The following is a 15,513-nucleotide window of genomic DNA, read 5'->3' on the forward strand; positions in this document are numbered from 1 at the left end:
TCGAACCCACGAACCGTGAGATCATGACCTGAGCCGAAGTCGGACGCCTAACTGACTGAGCCCCCCAGGCGTCCCAAGCTTCTTCCACATAGACCCACGAGGTAAGTACGCCTGGTTTGGGGAGCCGTCCTGTCTCATAAAGTCCACGATGCAGCGACTCTGTCTCCAGGGACCACAGGCAGCCACACCACGCAGCCACAGAACTCAACCTACGGAGCCGGCAGTGGGCCAGACAGAGACCACAGGCCACGCCATGCCACCCTCTGCTGGGTGTGATACTACTTGTTGCTGGTTGGGCAGTGGCTGGACGTGGTATATTTTAACCTTTATCTCAAACTATGAGGTCTTACAAATGCAAAGAGAAGCACAAAGTCTATACCATCGAGCGCCAACCCACTTTAGGTGTTTCAGAAGACGCTGCTGTAACAGTGAAGTCTCCCGGCCCACGCAGCCCACACGCCCTCAGCAGAGGTCACCACGGTCCTGAACTAGGTCACGACTACTCCCGTTTACGTGGTTGCTGCACTAACGCACGAGGGTGCGTGCCCACAAAGGATAAATGCGTTTTTGCTTAGTTTCCGTAAATCACGCCCCATGGCGTGTACCATCTGGCACTTCCAATGCAGTTCTGGCTCCGGCATGTGGACTGGAGCATCTCTCACGAGAAGAGGCCGTGGCACTTCCATGCTCTCCGCGGACCCCGTGCGTCTGCTCCCACAGACGGTCCCGCGCCTGCCTTCTCGTGTGCGACTTTGCCGAAAGTGTACGCCTGCAGCAGCCTTCCGGGTCCCGGGGTCGCAGGGCAGGCGCGGCCTCAGTTCCCACGTACGCTACGTTATTCTCAGACAGGTGCAGCTCTTACCCCATCACACACCGATTATTCTCGCCTGCGATACTTCTCCTTCTGCAGTTGCTCAGACCCGTCTCAAACTCAATCCTGCAACAGCCTGCTCACGCAGCCGCGGAAGAATGCTAGTGTTTACAAACAGCAGATAACGTGCGTTAGCAAAGGTGTGGAGACACCGGAAACCCTGTGCACTGTAGAAGGGTGCGGAACGGTGCGTGGCTGTGAAAACCTGCAGTGCGGTGCCTCCCAGAAAAATCAAAAGCAGAGTCCCCTAGGAGCCAGCCGTTCCACCCCTGGGTAGACACGCAGGAGGGCCGGCAGCGGGGTGTCGACCGGGTACTTGGACACCATTATTCATCATTCGCTCATCGTTCATGGCATGTTCACAAGACTGGAGCACAGCAGCCAAGCGTCCGTCACCAAAGGAACGAGGCGGAAACGTACATGCAGGGCTGGTGCTCAGCCCGAAAAGGAAAAGCAGACCCTGACACCCGTTACAACAAGGATGAAGCCTGGGGACGCAATGCTGGCGAAGTCGGCCCGACGCAGAGGCCCAACACCGTGGGCTCCCCTTCTGTGGCGGGGCGGGTGGGCGAGTTCGCCGACACAGAAGGCACGATGCGGGGCGCGGGGGCCGAGGGTAGGGGCCCGTGGGCTGTAACGGGTACAGAGTTTCAACTTGGGACGGACGGGTGGCTGCACGGGGACATGAACAGACCTAAAGCCACTGAGCTGCGCACTCAGAATGGTAAGTTTAGGAGCGCCTGGTGCTCAGTCAGTGGAGCCTGTGACCCTTATCTTGGGGTCGTGAGTTTGAGCCCCATGTTGGGTGTGGAGAAAAGACACTAATGTAAGTTTTCTAGCTAGACCCTGGTGCTGACGTGGTCCAGCGCGCGGCAGGAATCGGGCCCCTGTGCTGCCTGGTGACACGTCTCAGGATCCTTGAGAATCCTCACACGGCACGTGTTCACGGAGGAAGAGACGACAGCCCAAGCCCACCCGGGGTCACCCAGAGAGCCAGGGGTACAGGGGAAAAACACTCAAACTCCTCTTAATACTCTTACTCCAAAAAACCTAAGACACTAAGGCTTATTAACATTTCACGGTGACACAGAGCGGCGCGGGGACCCTCCCTGGAGAGGTAACCTGCGGGCAGGAGGGTCATCCCGCCACGGAGAGGGCCGATCCCAGCTGCCCCCATCTCACGCCCTCGTCTGCACACGCCACGTGTGACGGGGTGCAGGGACTTAGGGCCGTTTCCCGCGTCACCTACATCAGCCCGAATGAGGTGGATGAAGGGTCCCGCATAGGGCAGCTGTGAGGGAAGGACGGGGACAAAACTAGGGCAGGGCTGCCTAAGGTGGCGGAGTCGGGTCGCCACCACATCACGAGATAAGACTAAGAAAGCCTAGTCTCTTCCGAGAAGTCCACCCAAAACAAGCCTGCTCACACCAAGGTCACTGCCGGAAATAGGGATTCGTTCCCCAGACCACCTCGGGCGTGCACAGTGCCTCAGCGTTTCAACTTCAGCAGCCACAAAGCCCTCACGACCGCAAGGCGTCACAAAGTACTAGCCTGCCGCACGTGGCCATCCTTCCCTCGGTAAAAACAAGAGAACACAACTCATCTCCCCGAACACGTCACACAATCCAAAACCCTGACCCTGACATGGCTCCTCTCCCATCTCCCTGCCCCCGGTCTATCCTCATCTCCTATTTTCACCGCTTACCCATTAAAAAAAGAAAAGTCACTGTTTCCTTCGGTCTCATCCCGTGTGTGTACACCCGACCGCTGTACCACATGCTTCTCAACCTTACAAACAGCAGTCGGCGCCGTGTGCGGTCTCCTGGGACTGTTTTCTTCACTCTACCTGTAGCATCAGCTGCGTCCACGGAGCGGTAGCTAGGGATTCCGGGCCCGCCCCGTCACCCCGGGGCCCATCTGCTGCCGGGCACCTGGCTGCTGGCAGACTTAGCAGGGGCCCCGACGCACATGTTATCAGAGCTTTTCCGCAGGAGACCTGCTGGCTGGGAGGGCGTCTAGAAGGTGCCAGAGCAGACGGGCACAACAGGTTCTCACTCATCTTCCTGCTGTCTGACGCTATGTCGTCAGGCTTCCGCCTCCTCATCCATCGCTAGGGTGTGCGGTGGTAGCGCTCAGATTTGATGGCGGCTCCCTGCTTCCCAGCAAGGCTGGGCACCTCTTCCTTGGCCTTCTGACCATGAGCTTCCTCTTCCGTAAAAGGCTGGCTCATAATCTTCATTTATTATTTATAGGTTGTCTGTCCCTCATTGGCCTGTGGTGTCCCCGCATTCTGGGAAGTGACCCTTCACTGGTAGCGCATCCTGGGTTCTGCCTTCAGTTTGTAGCCTCCCTGTTTGCCTTTTAACTTCCTTTAAGTGTTTTTGGTGAACAAAAGTTGTTAATTTTAACGCAATTGGATTTAGCACTTTTCTTTATTAGTGTTGAGTCCTGTTTAAGAATGTCCCATCCTGGGGCGCCTGGGTGGCTCAGTCGGTTAAGCGTCCGACTTTGGCTCAGGCCATGATCTCACGGTTCATGGGTTTGAGGCCCGTGTTGGGCTCTGTGCTGACAGCTCAGACCCTGGAGCCTGCTTCGGATTCTGTGTCTCCCTCTCTCTCTGACCCTCCCCTGCTCATGCTGCCTCTCTTAGAAATAAAAAAAATTTAAAGAAAGTCTCCCATCCTAAGGTCAGAAAGACATTTGCAAACATTTGCTGTAAGAGCGTGACGTTTGCTTCTGATACTAAATTCTGAACGCGTCTTTTATGCGTGGCTAGGCTGTGAAATGGGGGTGGAGGGGCAGTTCACTTTTCCCAGATGTCAGCCAGAGTTCTTTCAAAGTTCCATTTATTTAAAATGGGAGACACGTGAAAAACCAGCAGGTAACACACTTCCCAGGGCTGTTTCTGGGCTCTCCTCCACTGCACTAGGCAGTCTGTCCCTCTCCAACCCGACATGTTAATTTCTCCACCTTGACAAGACTTCCTGGTTGGGGCAGCATCTGTCTCCCTACAGCCTCCTTCCGAAGCGTCTTGGTGGTTTCGAGCCCCTCGCTTTTCTTTTTCGTATATATTTTAGAATCTGTTGGAGCTGCACGAACCTCTAGCTGCACTAATTGGGGGAGACCCGATGTCTTTATAGCGAGACTTCCCTCTGAAGGCGGCTACCTTCACGCACGTGCCTTCCTGGGTCATGTCCGTCCATTCGGTGAGGGACTGCCTGGTAAGTTTAGGTCTAGACACTTTGTTGCTATTAAACTTACAAGCTTTTTTATAGTAGCAAACTTTTTTTTTTTTTCTTATTTTTTTTTATTTTTTTATTTATTTCTAGGAGAGAGACAGAGAGAGACAGCGTGAGCAGGGGAGAGTCAGAGAGAGAGGGAGTCACAGACTCTGAAACAGGCTCCAGGCTCTGAGCTGGCAGTCAGCACAGAGCCCGACGCGGGGCTCGAACCCACGAACCGCGAGATCATGACCTAAGCGAAAGTCGGACGCTTAACCGACTAAGCCACCCAGGCGCCCCAGTAGCAAACTTCTTTTTAAAACTCCTCCTTTGGGGGGAGGGGGGAGATGGGCAAGGAGGGCATTTGTGGGGATGAACCCTGGGTGTTATATGGAAACCAATTTGATAACAAACTATTTGCAAAATAAATAAATAAATAAAACTCCTCCTTTGGTGCAGAGAAATTCAACCAACTTTTTGCTTGCTGATGTTATATTTAGTTACACTGCCAAATTTCTAATTTATAGATTCTGTTGCTTTTCAATGCAGGAATGTTGTTCTTTTTTTTTTTTTTAAAGAAATGTTAATTTCTAGCAACAACGGTGCACTCTCTCTTTTTTTCTAAGTCACCGTTCTAGCGAGGATGGACACATTTCCAACACAAGTGGTGACAGGGACCATGCTGTATTTTAGAGTATGCTTCCTATATTTTCCTACTTAGAATTCTTTTTTTTTTAATAGCGCTTGGTTGATAGGCTTTTATCAAGACCAGGAAACTCCTTCTTACAGCTACTTTGCTAAAAGCTTATATGGTTTTTTTTGGGGGGGCCTCTAGTTTCAGGTGACCTTCCTCTATTAATCTGCTGATGCGATAATTAAGGAAGCAAGCTTGGCAGTCCCTGACATAGCACTAGAACTGGGGACCAAGTACCATTCTGAGCACTTCCCATAATTCCGTCAAGCTTCCCAACAGCGCTGTCAGGACCACGGCATTTAACTGGTGTGCAGCCTCTCCCCACAATCACACTTAGAGGTTTTCAAATTCTAGAACACCCTTGCCTGACCCGGATGAACACAAATTGCTCACAGCATTTAAAAGACTATGGAGTTTGGTAGTATTCTGTCTAGAAGTTTCTTTTTTTTTTTTTTTAATATTTTTATTTATTTCTAGGAGAGAGAGAGAGAGACAGCGTGAGCAGGGGAGGGTCAGAGAGAGAGGGAGACACAGACTCCAAAACAGGCCCCAGGCTCCGAGCTGGCAGTCAGCACAGAGCCCGACGCGGGGCTCGAACCCACGAACTGTGAGATCATGACCTAAGTGAAAGTCGGACGCTTAACCGACTAAGCCACCCAGGTGCCCCTGTCTAGAAGTTTCTTAACTGCGTTCGTGAAGAAGATGGTACTAAAGGGGTGCCTGGGGGGCTCAGTCGGTCGGTTGAGTGTCTGACTTCGGCGCAGGTCATGATCTCACAGTTTGTGGGTTCGAGCCCCTCGTCGGGCTCTGTGCTGACAGCTCAGAGCCTGGAGCCTGTTGCAGATTCTGTGTCTCCCTCTCTCTCTGACCCTCCCCTGCTCATGCTGTCTCTCTCTTTCTCAGAAATGAAAAACATTGAAAAAAAAAAGGAGATGGGACTATAATTTTTCTCTCTCATGTTGTACTTGTTTAATTTCATTACCCAAGTTATTAGAACCTCGTAGAACGAGCTGGGGAGTTTTCTCTCTTTGTCTATTTTCTGGAAGAGTTTGTGAAGCATTTCAACAATCTGTTTCTCAACATTTTCATAAAGCTCACCCCTAAACCATCTCGGCCTGGTATCTTCATCATGGGAAAATGTAATCCACCAATTTAATCTCTTTATTAGTTAAAAGGTTTTTAAAACTTTCTACTTGCTTCAGTTTTGGTAAGTTACATTCTATTTCATCTTCACTTTACCATTTTAAACTGCTAGTTTGGGGGGCGCCTGGGTGGCTCAGTCAGTTAAGCGTCCGACTTCAGCTCAGGTCATGATCTCACAGTTCTTGAGTTCGAGCCCTGCGTCGGGCTCTGTGCTGACAGCTCAGAGCCTGGAGCTGCTTCAGAGTCTGTCTCTCTCTCTCTCTCTCTCTCTGACCTTCCCCTGCTCATACTCTGTGTCTCTCTCTCAAAAAATAAACATAAAAAAATAAATCGCTACTTTGGAGCACATGTTATAATGCACATAAAACGCTGGCTGATACAATAATGGATGTATAAAGTTGTTGAATATACATATTTTGGATGTGTTTTTTGACAACCCATTTCTCCGTTTACAGACCCATTTTCAGAACCAACTGGGACCAACGCTCTACCGGAGCCAGGCTTCCACGGCCCATGTGCTGCGGGCACACGTCAAACTTAGGTTTTGTCAGTTCCAAGGTCATGGACGTCCCTCTGCAACCGGGCCCGGGCTGATGGCCGGCAGCGCCGAGAGCACACGGTTTCTCATCGGGGGTGACCCCAGGCCGCCCGCCCCCCCCCCCCCACTCACAGGTGCGACTGTGCTCCTTGGAAAGCAGGTAGTTGGCCAGTGGCGGCGTGTAGGTCAAGCACTGGACGGTCGAGTTCAGAAAGCAGGTGTTGCCGAGGTTGTGCAGCCCCGCCCCCACGCGGTAAACCCGCTCCCACTTCAGGGACAGCCGCTCGGTGGGGAAGAGCACTTTCTGGGGGGCGGGGACGCCGTCCCCACTGCTCTCATACGCATGCTCGCTGCCTGTGAGAGAAGGGGCGAGGGAAGAGAGCGGGGCTGCAGTCTCCGCACCGGTGGACGGCAAAGGGCAATCCCCAGTGAGCCGCAGCAGGCGTGCGCTTGGCCAGGGCGCCGCGTCGGGGTTAGCCGGTGTCCCCAGTGACCAGAAGCTACTAGAAAGCCCAGGAGAAAACCCTGGGCGGCTCTCGTGGACCGCTTAGGTCTGGATTTCGAGGAGCCTCCACGGACGGGAGGACGGGACTCGGGGGACGAGCAGCTCGGGGGCCCCGTGCCCTGAAGCCCAGCCCAGTAGTGGCACGTGTTTCCAAGCCCCGCTTTTGATCTCTCTCTCTCTCTCTCTCTCTCTCTCACACACACACACACACACACACACACACGGGATCCAAGGCCTCGCTAAGGCCACAGGTCTCTTCCCAACCCACCCTGCCTCATGATTTCTACAGCGAAAAGCCACGGACCCCGCTGAAACCTCCCAACTCTCTGGCCACGTTATGCCTTTGTTCCACCTGCCGTGTCACCGGCTCATCCCTCCACCCAGTCAGCACACGCCGCGACCCCCGCTGGCCGTGCACCTGTACCCTGGTTCCTGGCCTGAGGCTCCTCTCCACCCCTGCGGCGACTGGCTCCCTCCGCCTTAGGGTTCAGCAGGACGTATTTGCTCTTCAGGGACTCCAGCTGGTAGGAGAAACTCTTGCTGGCGGGCTCGAACTCAATCTTCTGCAGAAGGACCTTCTTGGCAGAGGAGGCCAGGAGCCTGCCCAGCTCGCCATCGTCGGCCGAGTCCTTGCGGCCGGGCTTCAGGGCTTCCTTCAATTTATCAACTATCGGCATGGTGCATCACTGTGGGGACAAGAAGGGACACAGAGCAATGGGGAACCGGGTCCCGGGAACACAGCATCACTTCCCTGAAATCCCTGCTTCGGTCTCTATGGCCGCTCGGCCACCGTGCATGCGTCTCTGGGGAGGCCGCCCTGCGAAGGAAGTGCAAAATGCAGAGACGTGTCACCGACCACGCGGGGTCGGGTCCATGCTCCTCCTCCCAAAAACACAAGGAGGTTTCACGAGTGGCGCTGGACGCGCAGTGAGGCCTCTTCAAAAGGGCCCGTGCACCTGTGGCCTGGGGCCGCTTCCTCCGGAAGGTGACCTCGTGGTCCTAATGTCTGCTCAAACACAGGGGAACACGAACTCCCATCGGACACCCTGGTGGTGCACACAGAGCCACTCAACAAAAGAATTAGCAGCACGTCTTTCCGTTCAGGCTTATACGCTTCAAAATGAATGCCACGGGCCACACGGGCCCACTGAACGTGTGACGTGAGCCGAGGCCCAACTGAGACGTGCTGTCAGTACAAAACACACAATGGATTTCAAAGACTTGGTGTAAGACTGTAAAATGTGGGGCGCCTGGGGGGCTCAGTCGGTGAAGCATCTGACTTCGGCTCAGGTCAGGATCTCACAGTTTGTGCGTTGGAGCCCTGCGTCGGATTCTGTGCTGGCAACTCAGAGCCTGCTTGGGACCCCCTCGCCCTCTCTCTCTCTGCCCCTCCTCCTCTCATACTGTCTGTGTCTCTCTCAAAATAAATAAATATACTTTTAAAAAGATAAAATAAATTAAGTCTTTCAAGAAACAAAATTTCTGCAAAAAAACAGAAACATAACGGGCTCCTGGGTGGCTCAGTCGGCTAAGCATCTGACTTCGGCTCAGGTCATGATCTCACGGTTTGTGAGTTTGAGCCCCACATCAAGCTCTGTGCTGACAGCTCGGAGCCTGGAGCCTGCTTTGGATTCTGTGTCTCCTTCCCTCTCTGCCCCTCCCCCACTAGTGCTCTGTCTCTCTGTCTCTCAAAAACGAATAAATGTAAAAAAAATTTTTTCTAAATTAAGAAATTTTTGGGGCGCCTGGGTGGCTCAGTCGGTTGAGCATCTGACTTCGGCTCAGGTCATGATCTCACAGTTCGTGGGTTCGAGCCCCGCATCGGGCTCTGTGCTGACAGCTCAGCTCAGAGACTGGAGCCTGTCTTCGAATTCTGTATCTCCCTCTCTCTCTGGCCCTCCCCTGCTCATGCTCTCTCTCTGTGACTCTCAAAAATAAATTAAAAAACATTTAAAAAATGCTTAATTAAGAAACTTTTGTTTTTGAGAGCGGGTGTGTGCAAGCCTACCCGCACATGAGCAGGGGAGGGCCAGAGAGAAGGAAAGAGAGAGAACCCCAAGCAGATTCCATACTCAGTGTGGAGCCTGACACGGGTCTCGAAGCCACGACTGTGAGATTATGACCTTGGGCTGAAATCACGAGCAGAGCCACCCAGGAACTTTAGAACTTATTTTTAAAGGAACAAGCACAAATGCTTTGATTTGAGGCAACAAAATGACCTTTCCTGAGAGGAATTCTCTAAGTGTTCCCAGCCACTGGGGAGGCAGATATCTGAAACGAGAAAGCACTGGGGCACCTCTGCCGGCTTACCTGGGACGTGTGAACTTGGGTGCACGGCGGCTGCAGCATGGGGTCAGGTTCCGGGCCAGACGGGGCAGGTGCGGGGTGCACAACCCTCAGATGCCACGCTCCTCGGCTCTGGCCTCTTAAATCAGCAAAGCCGCAGGTCAGTCGTTCAGAATCTGAGGGGGGAGCAGAGCACCACGTGAGGCGGCTCCCTTCAGCCCTCTCCTCGGCCCCGCTGCCTGGACGCGGAGCAGGAAGGCCGACTATCTGCCTGGAAGACTCAGTGTTAAGGCTGCTGGATTTCAGATTTCAGAGAAGAACTGAACAGACCAGCTACAAATGACTACAATGTGCAAAACTGGGGAAACGCTGCCCTCTGCCCTGTGTCCTGAGCTTCAAGCCAGGACAAGTTCAGTGGACAAAACTCCCCCGGGGACTCCGGTCTAAAACGCTTTCCAGAAGGCGAGAGGTAATAATCACCCCCACATTCCATATTTCATAAGCCAGTAGAATAAAGAAAACAAAATTGGGGCGCCTGGGTGGCTTAGTCGGTTAAGCGTCCGACTTTCGCTTAGGTCATGATCTCGCGGTTCGTGGGTTGGAGCCCCGCGTCGGGCTCTGTGCTGGCTGCCAGCCCAGAGCCTGGAGCCTGTTTCAGAGTCTGTGACTCCCTCTCTCTCTGACCCTCCCCTGCTCACGCTGTCTCTCTCTCTCTCTCCTAGAACTAAATGAAAAAACATTACAAAAAAAATTTTTTTTAAACTTTTTTTGCAGTGAAAACATTCGAATATATACAACACGGGGGCGCCTGGGGGACTCAGTTGGTTAACCGTCCAGCTTTGGCTCAGGTCGTGATCTCACAGTTCCTGAGTTTGAGCCCCGCGTCAGGTTCTCTGCTGTCAGCACAGAGGTCACTTTGGATCCAGTGCCCTCCTCTCTCTCTGCTCCTTCCCTGCTCTCTCTGTCTTTCAAACATAAACAAATTTTCTTCCCCTTCTAAATATATACAATGTGGAGAGAACCACACAGGGACCACTGTGCTCCCCGTATTTATCATCAATAATTACTATGTGGGCCCAACCCAAATCCCTCTCCTGTCCCCACCTTACTGACAGCAAATTTCAGACACACCGTGTTTCCTATCCATAAACAAAAGTGTACCCGCACCAAAATAAAGAGGGAGCATCATCAAAATGATCTCAGAATAAAAGCCAACGTGGAAACTGAAGACCCCAGTCCTACAAAAACTGCCCTATAATATCCCTGTTTTAATCAAGACTCATGACCTCACTCACTGTGCACAGCTGAGGACAGACATACATGGGCCCGAGGGCAAATGCTGGGGAACTAAATAGCGAGTGGCCAAACAGAACTTGGGAGACAGAACCCCATTTATTTCAAGAGAAGTCATTTCAAGAACTCCTGTCCCCCAGCCCACGCCTCACTGTGGAAGTCAGAGATTTCTGAACAACCGTAACTGTTCCAGGTTCTGACAAAGATCGGCCGCTAGGTCACCAATTCCATCCAAAACATCAATGACCAGAAAGTTCTCTCTTGGAGGTGTTGGAACCCCAAGAGCAATGTCCTTGTGACCAACAGCAAGCCCTTGGATGCGCGCCTCTGACAACTCGCTCTTCAGAAATGGGGCAGGATGCTCCCTCCATCCCGTGTGGCCTGTGGTCCAGGGACAGCAGGGGCTCCTCTGTGCCTAGTTCCACCTCCGAGAGAGAGCAGGCAAACAGCTCCCTCTATTCTCTCTCTCTCCTCCCTGCAAATTCGCTGTTTCTGGACAAATGCACTCAAGACGCACAGGGTCACCCACGTGCTGGTGGGGGAGGAGCCCCGGAGGACAGAGCCGGGGCCTCCTTGGGGCACTTCCACAGGGGCCCCCAGGCCCTTCTGCAGAGACTGCAGGACACCAGTCTCCAGCCAGGAAGGAGCGAGCAGAGCCTCGCTCTCCTTGGGAGCCTGGTTCTCAGCAATCTCTTACAGAAAGCAGGCTGTGTGAGCGCCACGCGCTCTCCTCTGTCTCAGCTCCCGGAACCCCAGGGGAGGCTCACACGACCCACTAAAATGGGTATTTTAACCCCATCCCCACCGTGTGCTCACCCACTCGCCTCCACCTTGACCGTGACCCTGAGGAAGGTTACCGTCTCCATGAATAAATCTTTCCCACGTTTTTTACTAAAAGGGAAAAATAATGAGATTTTGGCACTGCTGCCAAACAGAACAGGCTCCTCGAGACTGTGATTTGAGCCATTTCAGAGAGAGTCTGGGTCCTGCATAAATGATGCTTCCGCGGATAACGACCGTGTCCTGGACCGACACGGGCAGCTGCCTCCTCCGAATCCCTCCCTCCCCCCAGCTTTGGCTGGGGCAGCTCTCCTCTCCGCCACCGGCCGGGGTTCCCCGGGAAGAGCAGGGAGGAAGCCTCCCGGACCCTTCCTGTGGGGCCCCGGAGCCCCGCGCGGACGACGCGCCCCTGGTCCTCCGCGGGGACCCCGGAGCCCCGCGCGGACCGCGCGCCCCTGACCTTCCCCGTGAACCGCCGAACTTTCGGGGACCGCGCGCCCCTGACCTCCCCGTGGACCCCCGAACCCCTTCGCGGAACGCGCGCTCCTGGCCCTTCCCGTGAACCCCCGAGCCCCTCACGGACAGCGCAGCCTCGAACTCCCGGCCAACCGAGTAGCCCCGGGCGCTCCCTACGGGCCCCTGAGCCCCTCGAGGACGCGTACCCACGTCTCCCCGGCGCGCCCCCCCTCAGGCCGCACCTTCCCGCGTCCCAGGCCCCGCGGAAGCCCTCCACCCGGCCGGACGCGCAGCCTGCTCCAGGCCCGCGCGCCGCCGCGCCCCGGCCCCAGCCTACCCGGCCCTCGGCGGGCCCGGCTGCAGGCCCGCGGCGCTGGCGTCTGCTCGGCCCGGGCCCCGCACACGCACCATCCGGGCCTCGGCCGCCTCACACACGTGTCACCGCGACGCTTAAAGGCGCCGCAACTCGCGGCCAGCGCTGCCGGCCTCGAATCGTCGTGGCTGCTTTAAGAGCAGCAGCCCCGTTCCCTGCGCCCGCCCACAGTCGCTCTACGCATCCGTTACGTCACCGCCCTCACTCCGAGGCCACGCCCCCTACGCGATGACGCACGCACGCAGAGTCGGGGCTGCCCCGCCCCCTGGGCCCGAGCCTGGCGAGTTCCTGGAGAGCACGTGAGGCGTCCGCTTCCGGGTCCTTAGCGCGCAAAGCACCTGCCGCGGCCTCGGACCCGAGCCCGGTGCCCACCGCGCGTGGAGCTGGTGGCGCGGCGGCTCGGCCTCACTGTCCGTGACCGAGACACGGACTGGGCGCGATGGGGGCAGCTGGCCCAGAAGAGCCAGGGAGGGCCGAGCAAAGAGCTGTTCGGATGACTGTGGGGATGGTGGCGTTTGACCTTGGAAATGTCCGGGGCGGGGACGGGGGACCCCGTGCAATTCCCCGGCCCCACTGCCGACCTCCAAAAGCATCGTCCTGTGACGACTACGTTAAGCTCTTGGTTGAATCCTTGCAAATACTCATTGCCTCTGCGATCATTTAAAAAATCCTTTTCACCCCAGTTACTCCGTCGCGTGAATGGGCACGGGGGGAGCGTGGGAATAAACGACCCCCAGATCGCAACCTTGCGCCCATAGCCTTGTCTGCCTGCTCTTTCTTGGCAGGGAGGTCTGCAGTGGGTTGGGGGAGCTCCTGGGGGAGCCGCCTAGACCTAGTCTCCACGCGCGCCCTGCACCCCGACCTTGGGGCCGGGAGTGGGCATGGACCCACGACAGGTGTCACCGGGACACAATTCACCCCGTAGTTGTCTCGTGGATGCTGGTGTCCTGAAAAAGCAAAGCAGCAGAAACAAACCCGTAGGGGCCTGAGCCAGTGAGAACCCTCAGGAGCCTCAGATGGAGATTTTGTTCTGGTGCTTTCTGTGCACTAAGTCAGTGATTCAAACCAAGACAGTTGTCACTATGCCGACGCCTGATACAATGTGTGATTAGAAGTTGGGGGGGCAGGTCCGAAGGGCTGGCAACTGGCGGGGGTAAAGAGGAGGCTCGGCTTTTATCCCCATGCCCTGGTTAGCAGGTGGCTTTGGACAGTTAACTAACCTGGATTTCCTCATCTGGGGAATAAAGGCGATCTCTCCGGCAGGTCGCAGATCGGTAACTCTTAACCAAACTGGACACGTTTGCTTCCCCCCTGAGTTGATACTACGTGTCCACCTTGCCAACATTCTATGCTTTAAGCCTCATGGCAACCCTACAAAAAGATACTGTTCCCATTTTACGGATACAAACACCTGCAAAGAAGCCGTGATTCGAAGGTTCCGTGATGCGAAGGTTAAAACCCAGGTGTGTTCACCCAGTTAGCTCAGGCCCTCAGAGGAACCTCAAAATTCTGAGCTGACAAGTTAGCCCCAGAGGCTTCTGTCCTGTTTCGCAATATAATCTGACACCTAGTAGTTGGAAGAGCGTTTGGCCACTCCCACTCCCACCCTAACCCCCCCTCCTGATTCTGTCAAAAAAGCCTCCGCGTGGATTCTCCTTGAGGTGTACTCAGTAGGCCTTTCCTAAAGTACTTAATCTCAAAGGTCACCAGAGGAATGCAAATTAAAACCACACGGAAGGATGTTTCACACCCACTAGAACAGCTAAAATGGAAAAGACCACACGTTGGAGAGAAGGTGAGGAAGCAGGCTCGGTAAAACCCCTGGGAGCATAAAACGATGCAACCATCTTAGAAAAGTTAAATGTTTCTGTTAAGTAACAAACACCTGCCCCAGCAGCACATCCGTTGCTGTGGCCACCACCCCTGTCACTATGCCTGTGGTCCAGTCCCTTACGCAGGCACCTGCCTGCAGCCCTCTGCCCCCCACCCCGATCTTGGGAATGGTGGGTCCAGTAAGGGTCACCTCCCTGCAGGATCCACAAGCACTTTGAACTCGCCACACCCAGAAATGGGCACATCCCCCCTTCCCTAAACCGCCTCTTTTTCTGCCCCGTTGCCCACTTGGGCGGCTGGGCTAGAGCTCAGACCAAATCCTAGTCCTTTTCGGCTTTTCCAAGCTCGGGGCATCCAGGAGGGTCTGGCCACTAGGGGGCACTGGCGAGACTGGAGGCCAAAGGAAAGGAGAAGCCGGCCTCGCTTCCACCCTTGGACGAGTCTCTGGCTCCATCCAGAGAGGCGCGTGGCGGTCCCAGCTTTCCCCTCCCCGGCCTGCCCCTCCCTGCGCTCATGTAGGGCAGCCTCCCGCCTCTGTCCCTCTGCCCCTGGGGCGCTAACAGCTGCCTGTTGTTCTCTGGCTGGCTTCCATCAGCACGTAAGCAATCCCTGCTTTAGTCCCGTTTGTTTATTTATTTTTTAAGTTTGTTTATTTTGAGAGACAGAGAGGGAGAGAGAAAGAATCCCAAGCAGGCTCTGCAGTGTCAGCGCAGAGCCCAATGTGGGGCTCGAACTCACGAATAATGAGATCATGACCTACGCTGAAATCAAGAATTAGACACTTAGCCGACTGAGCCACCCAGGCGCCCCAAATCCCCTCTGTTTTAAAGGCTGTATATGGGGCGCCTGGGTGGCTCAGTCGGTTCAGCGTCCGACTTCGGCTCAGGTCACGATCTCACAGTTCGTGGGTTCGAGCCCCGCATCGGGCTCTCCGCTGACAGCTTAGAGCCTGCTTCGGATTCTGCGTCTCCCTCTGTCTCTGCCCCTCACCTACTTGTGCTCTGTCTCTCTCTGTCTCTCAAAAAATAAATAAGTGTAAAAAAAATTTTTTTAAGTTTTAAAAAAAATACAGACTGTACAGAGTGGTTTCAGTGTTCCTGACTGAACCCAGGCTGATACAGACAGTAACCCCAACATCCACCTTCCTGGCCAACATCCTGGTCTCCTCTCTCTCCTTCACCCCATGTGAATCATCAATCAACAAATTTTGCTACTTTGACTTCTCAAATATCCCTCAAACCACTCCCTTCCCTCCATCCAATTGCCCAAATAAAGCTCGTCTCCATCTGCATCTGCATTACTGGAATGGCCAAATCCATCACTCAAACTGCCAAATAGAATGATACATTTATAGGCCTACCCGAAAACATTGTGCACCTGTCTGAACCCTTCCCTGTCACCCGAAGCTGATGGGAAAGCCAAGCTCCTTAGCATGGTCTCTAATGGTCCCTGGGGGCTGGCTGCTTGCCTGCCTTTTCCTCCTTCTCCCCCCAGCCCTCGAATGCTCAGCAGAGCTGAAT

General features: G+C 54.6%; 1 protein-coding gene across 6 annotated transcripts in view; it reads right to left on the reverse strand.

Annotated features, from left to right (window-relative positions):
* USP36 (ubiquitin specific peptidase 36) overlaps positions 1 to 12,266 on the reverse strand; it is a 36,708-nt gene extending 24,442 nt beyond the window's left edge. For 2 of the 6 annotated variants that reach the window (XR_005527420.1, XM_039226373.1), the window contains exons 1-4: positions 12,125 to 12,266; positions 9,283 to 9,434; positions 7,391 to 7,658; positions 6,600 to 6,821 (exon numbers count right to left, since the gene is read on the reverse strand). Coding sequence is in view for 5 of the 6 variants with exons in the window: in XM_039226373.1 (XP_039082304.1) it covers positions 6,600 to 6,821; positions 7,391 to 7,649 (481 nt within the window). In the remaining variant the exon portion in view is untranslated. The other 4 variants (XM_039226376.1, XM_039226377.1, XM_039226374.1 and 1 more) reach the window with 4 other exon arrangements.
* Between the last annotated feature and the right edge of the window lie 3,247 nt (positions 12,267 to 15,513).

Source organism: Hyaena hyaena, unplaced genomic scaffold (genome assembly GCF_003009895.1).
Source record: "Hyaena hyaena isolate Hyena2069 unplaced genomic scaffold, ASM300989v1 scaffold_21, whole genome shotgun sequence".
In the NCBI taxonomy this organism is placed as follows: domain Eukaryota; kingdom Metazoa; phylum Chordata; class Mammalia; order Carnivora; family Hyaenidae; genus Hyaena; species Hyaena hyaena.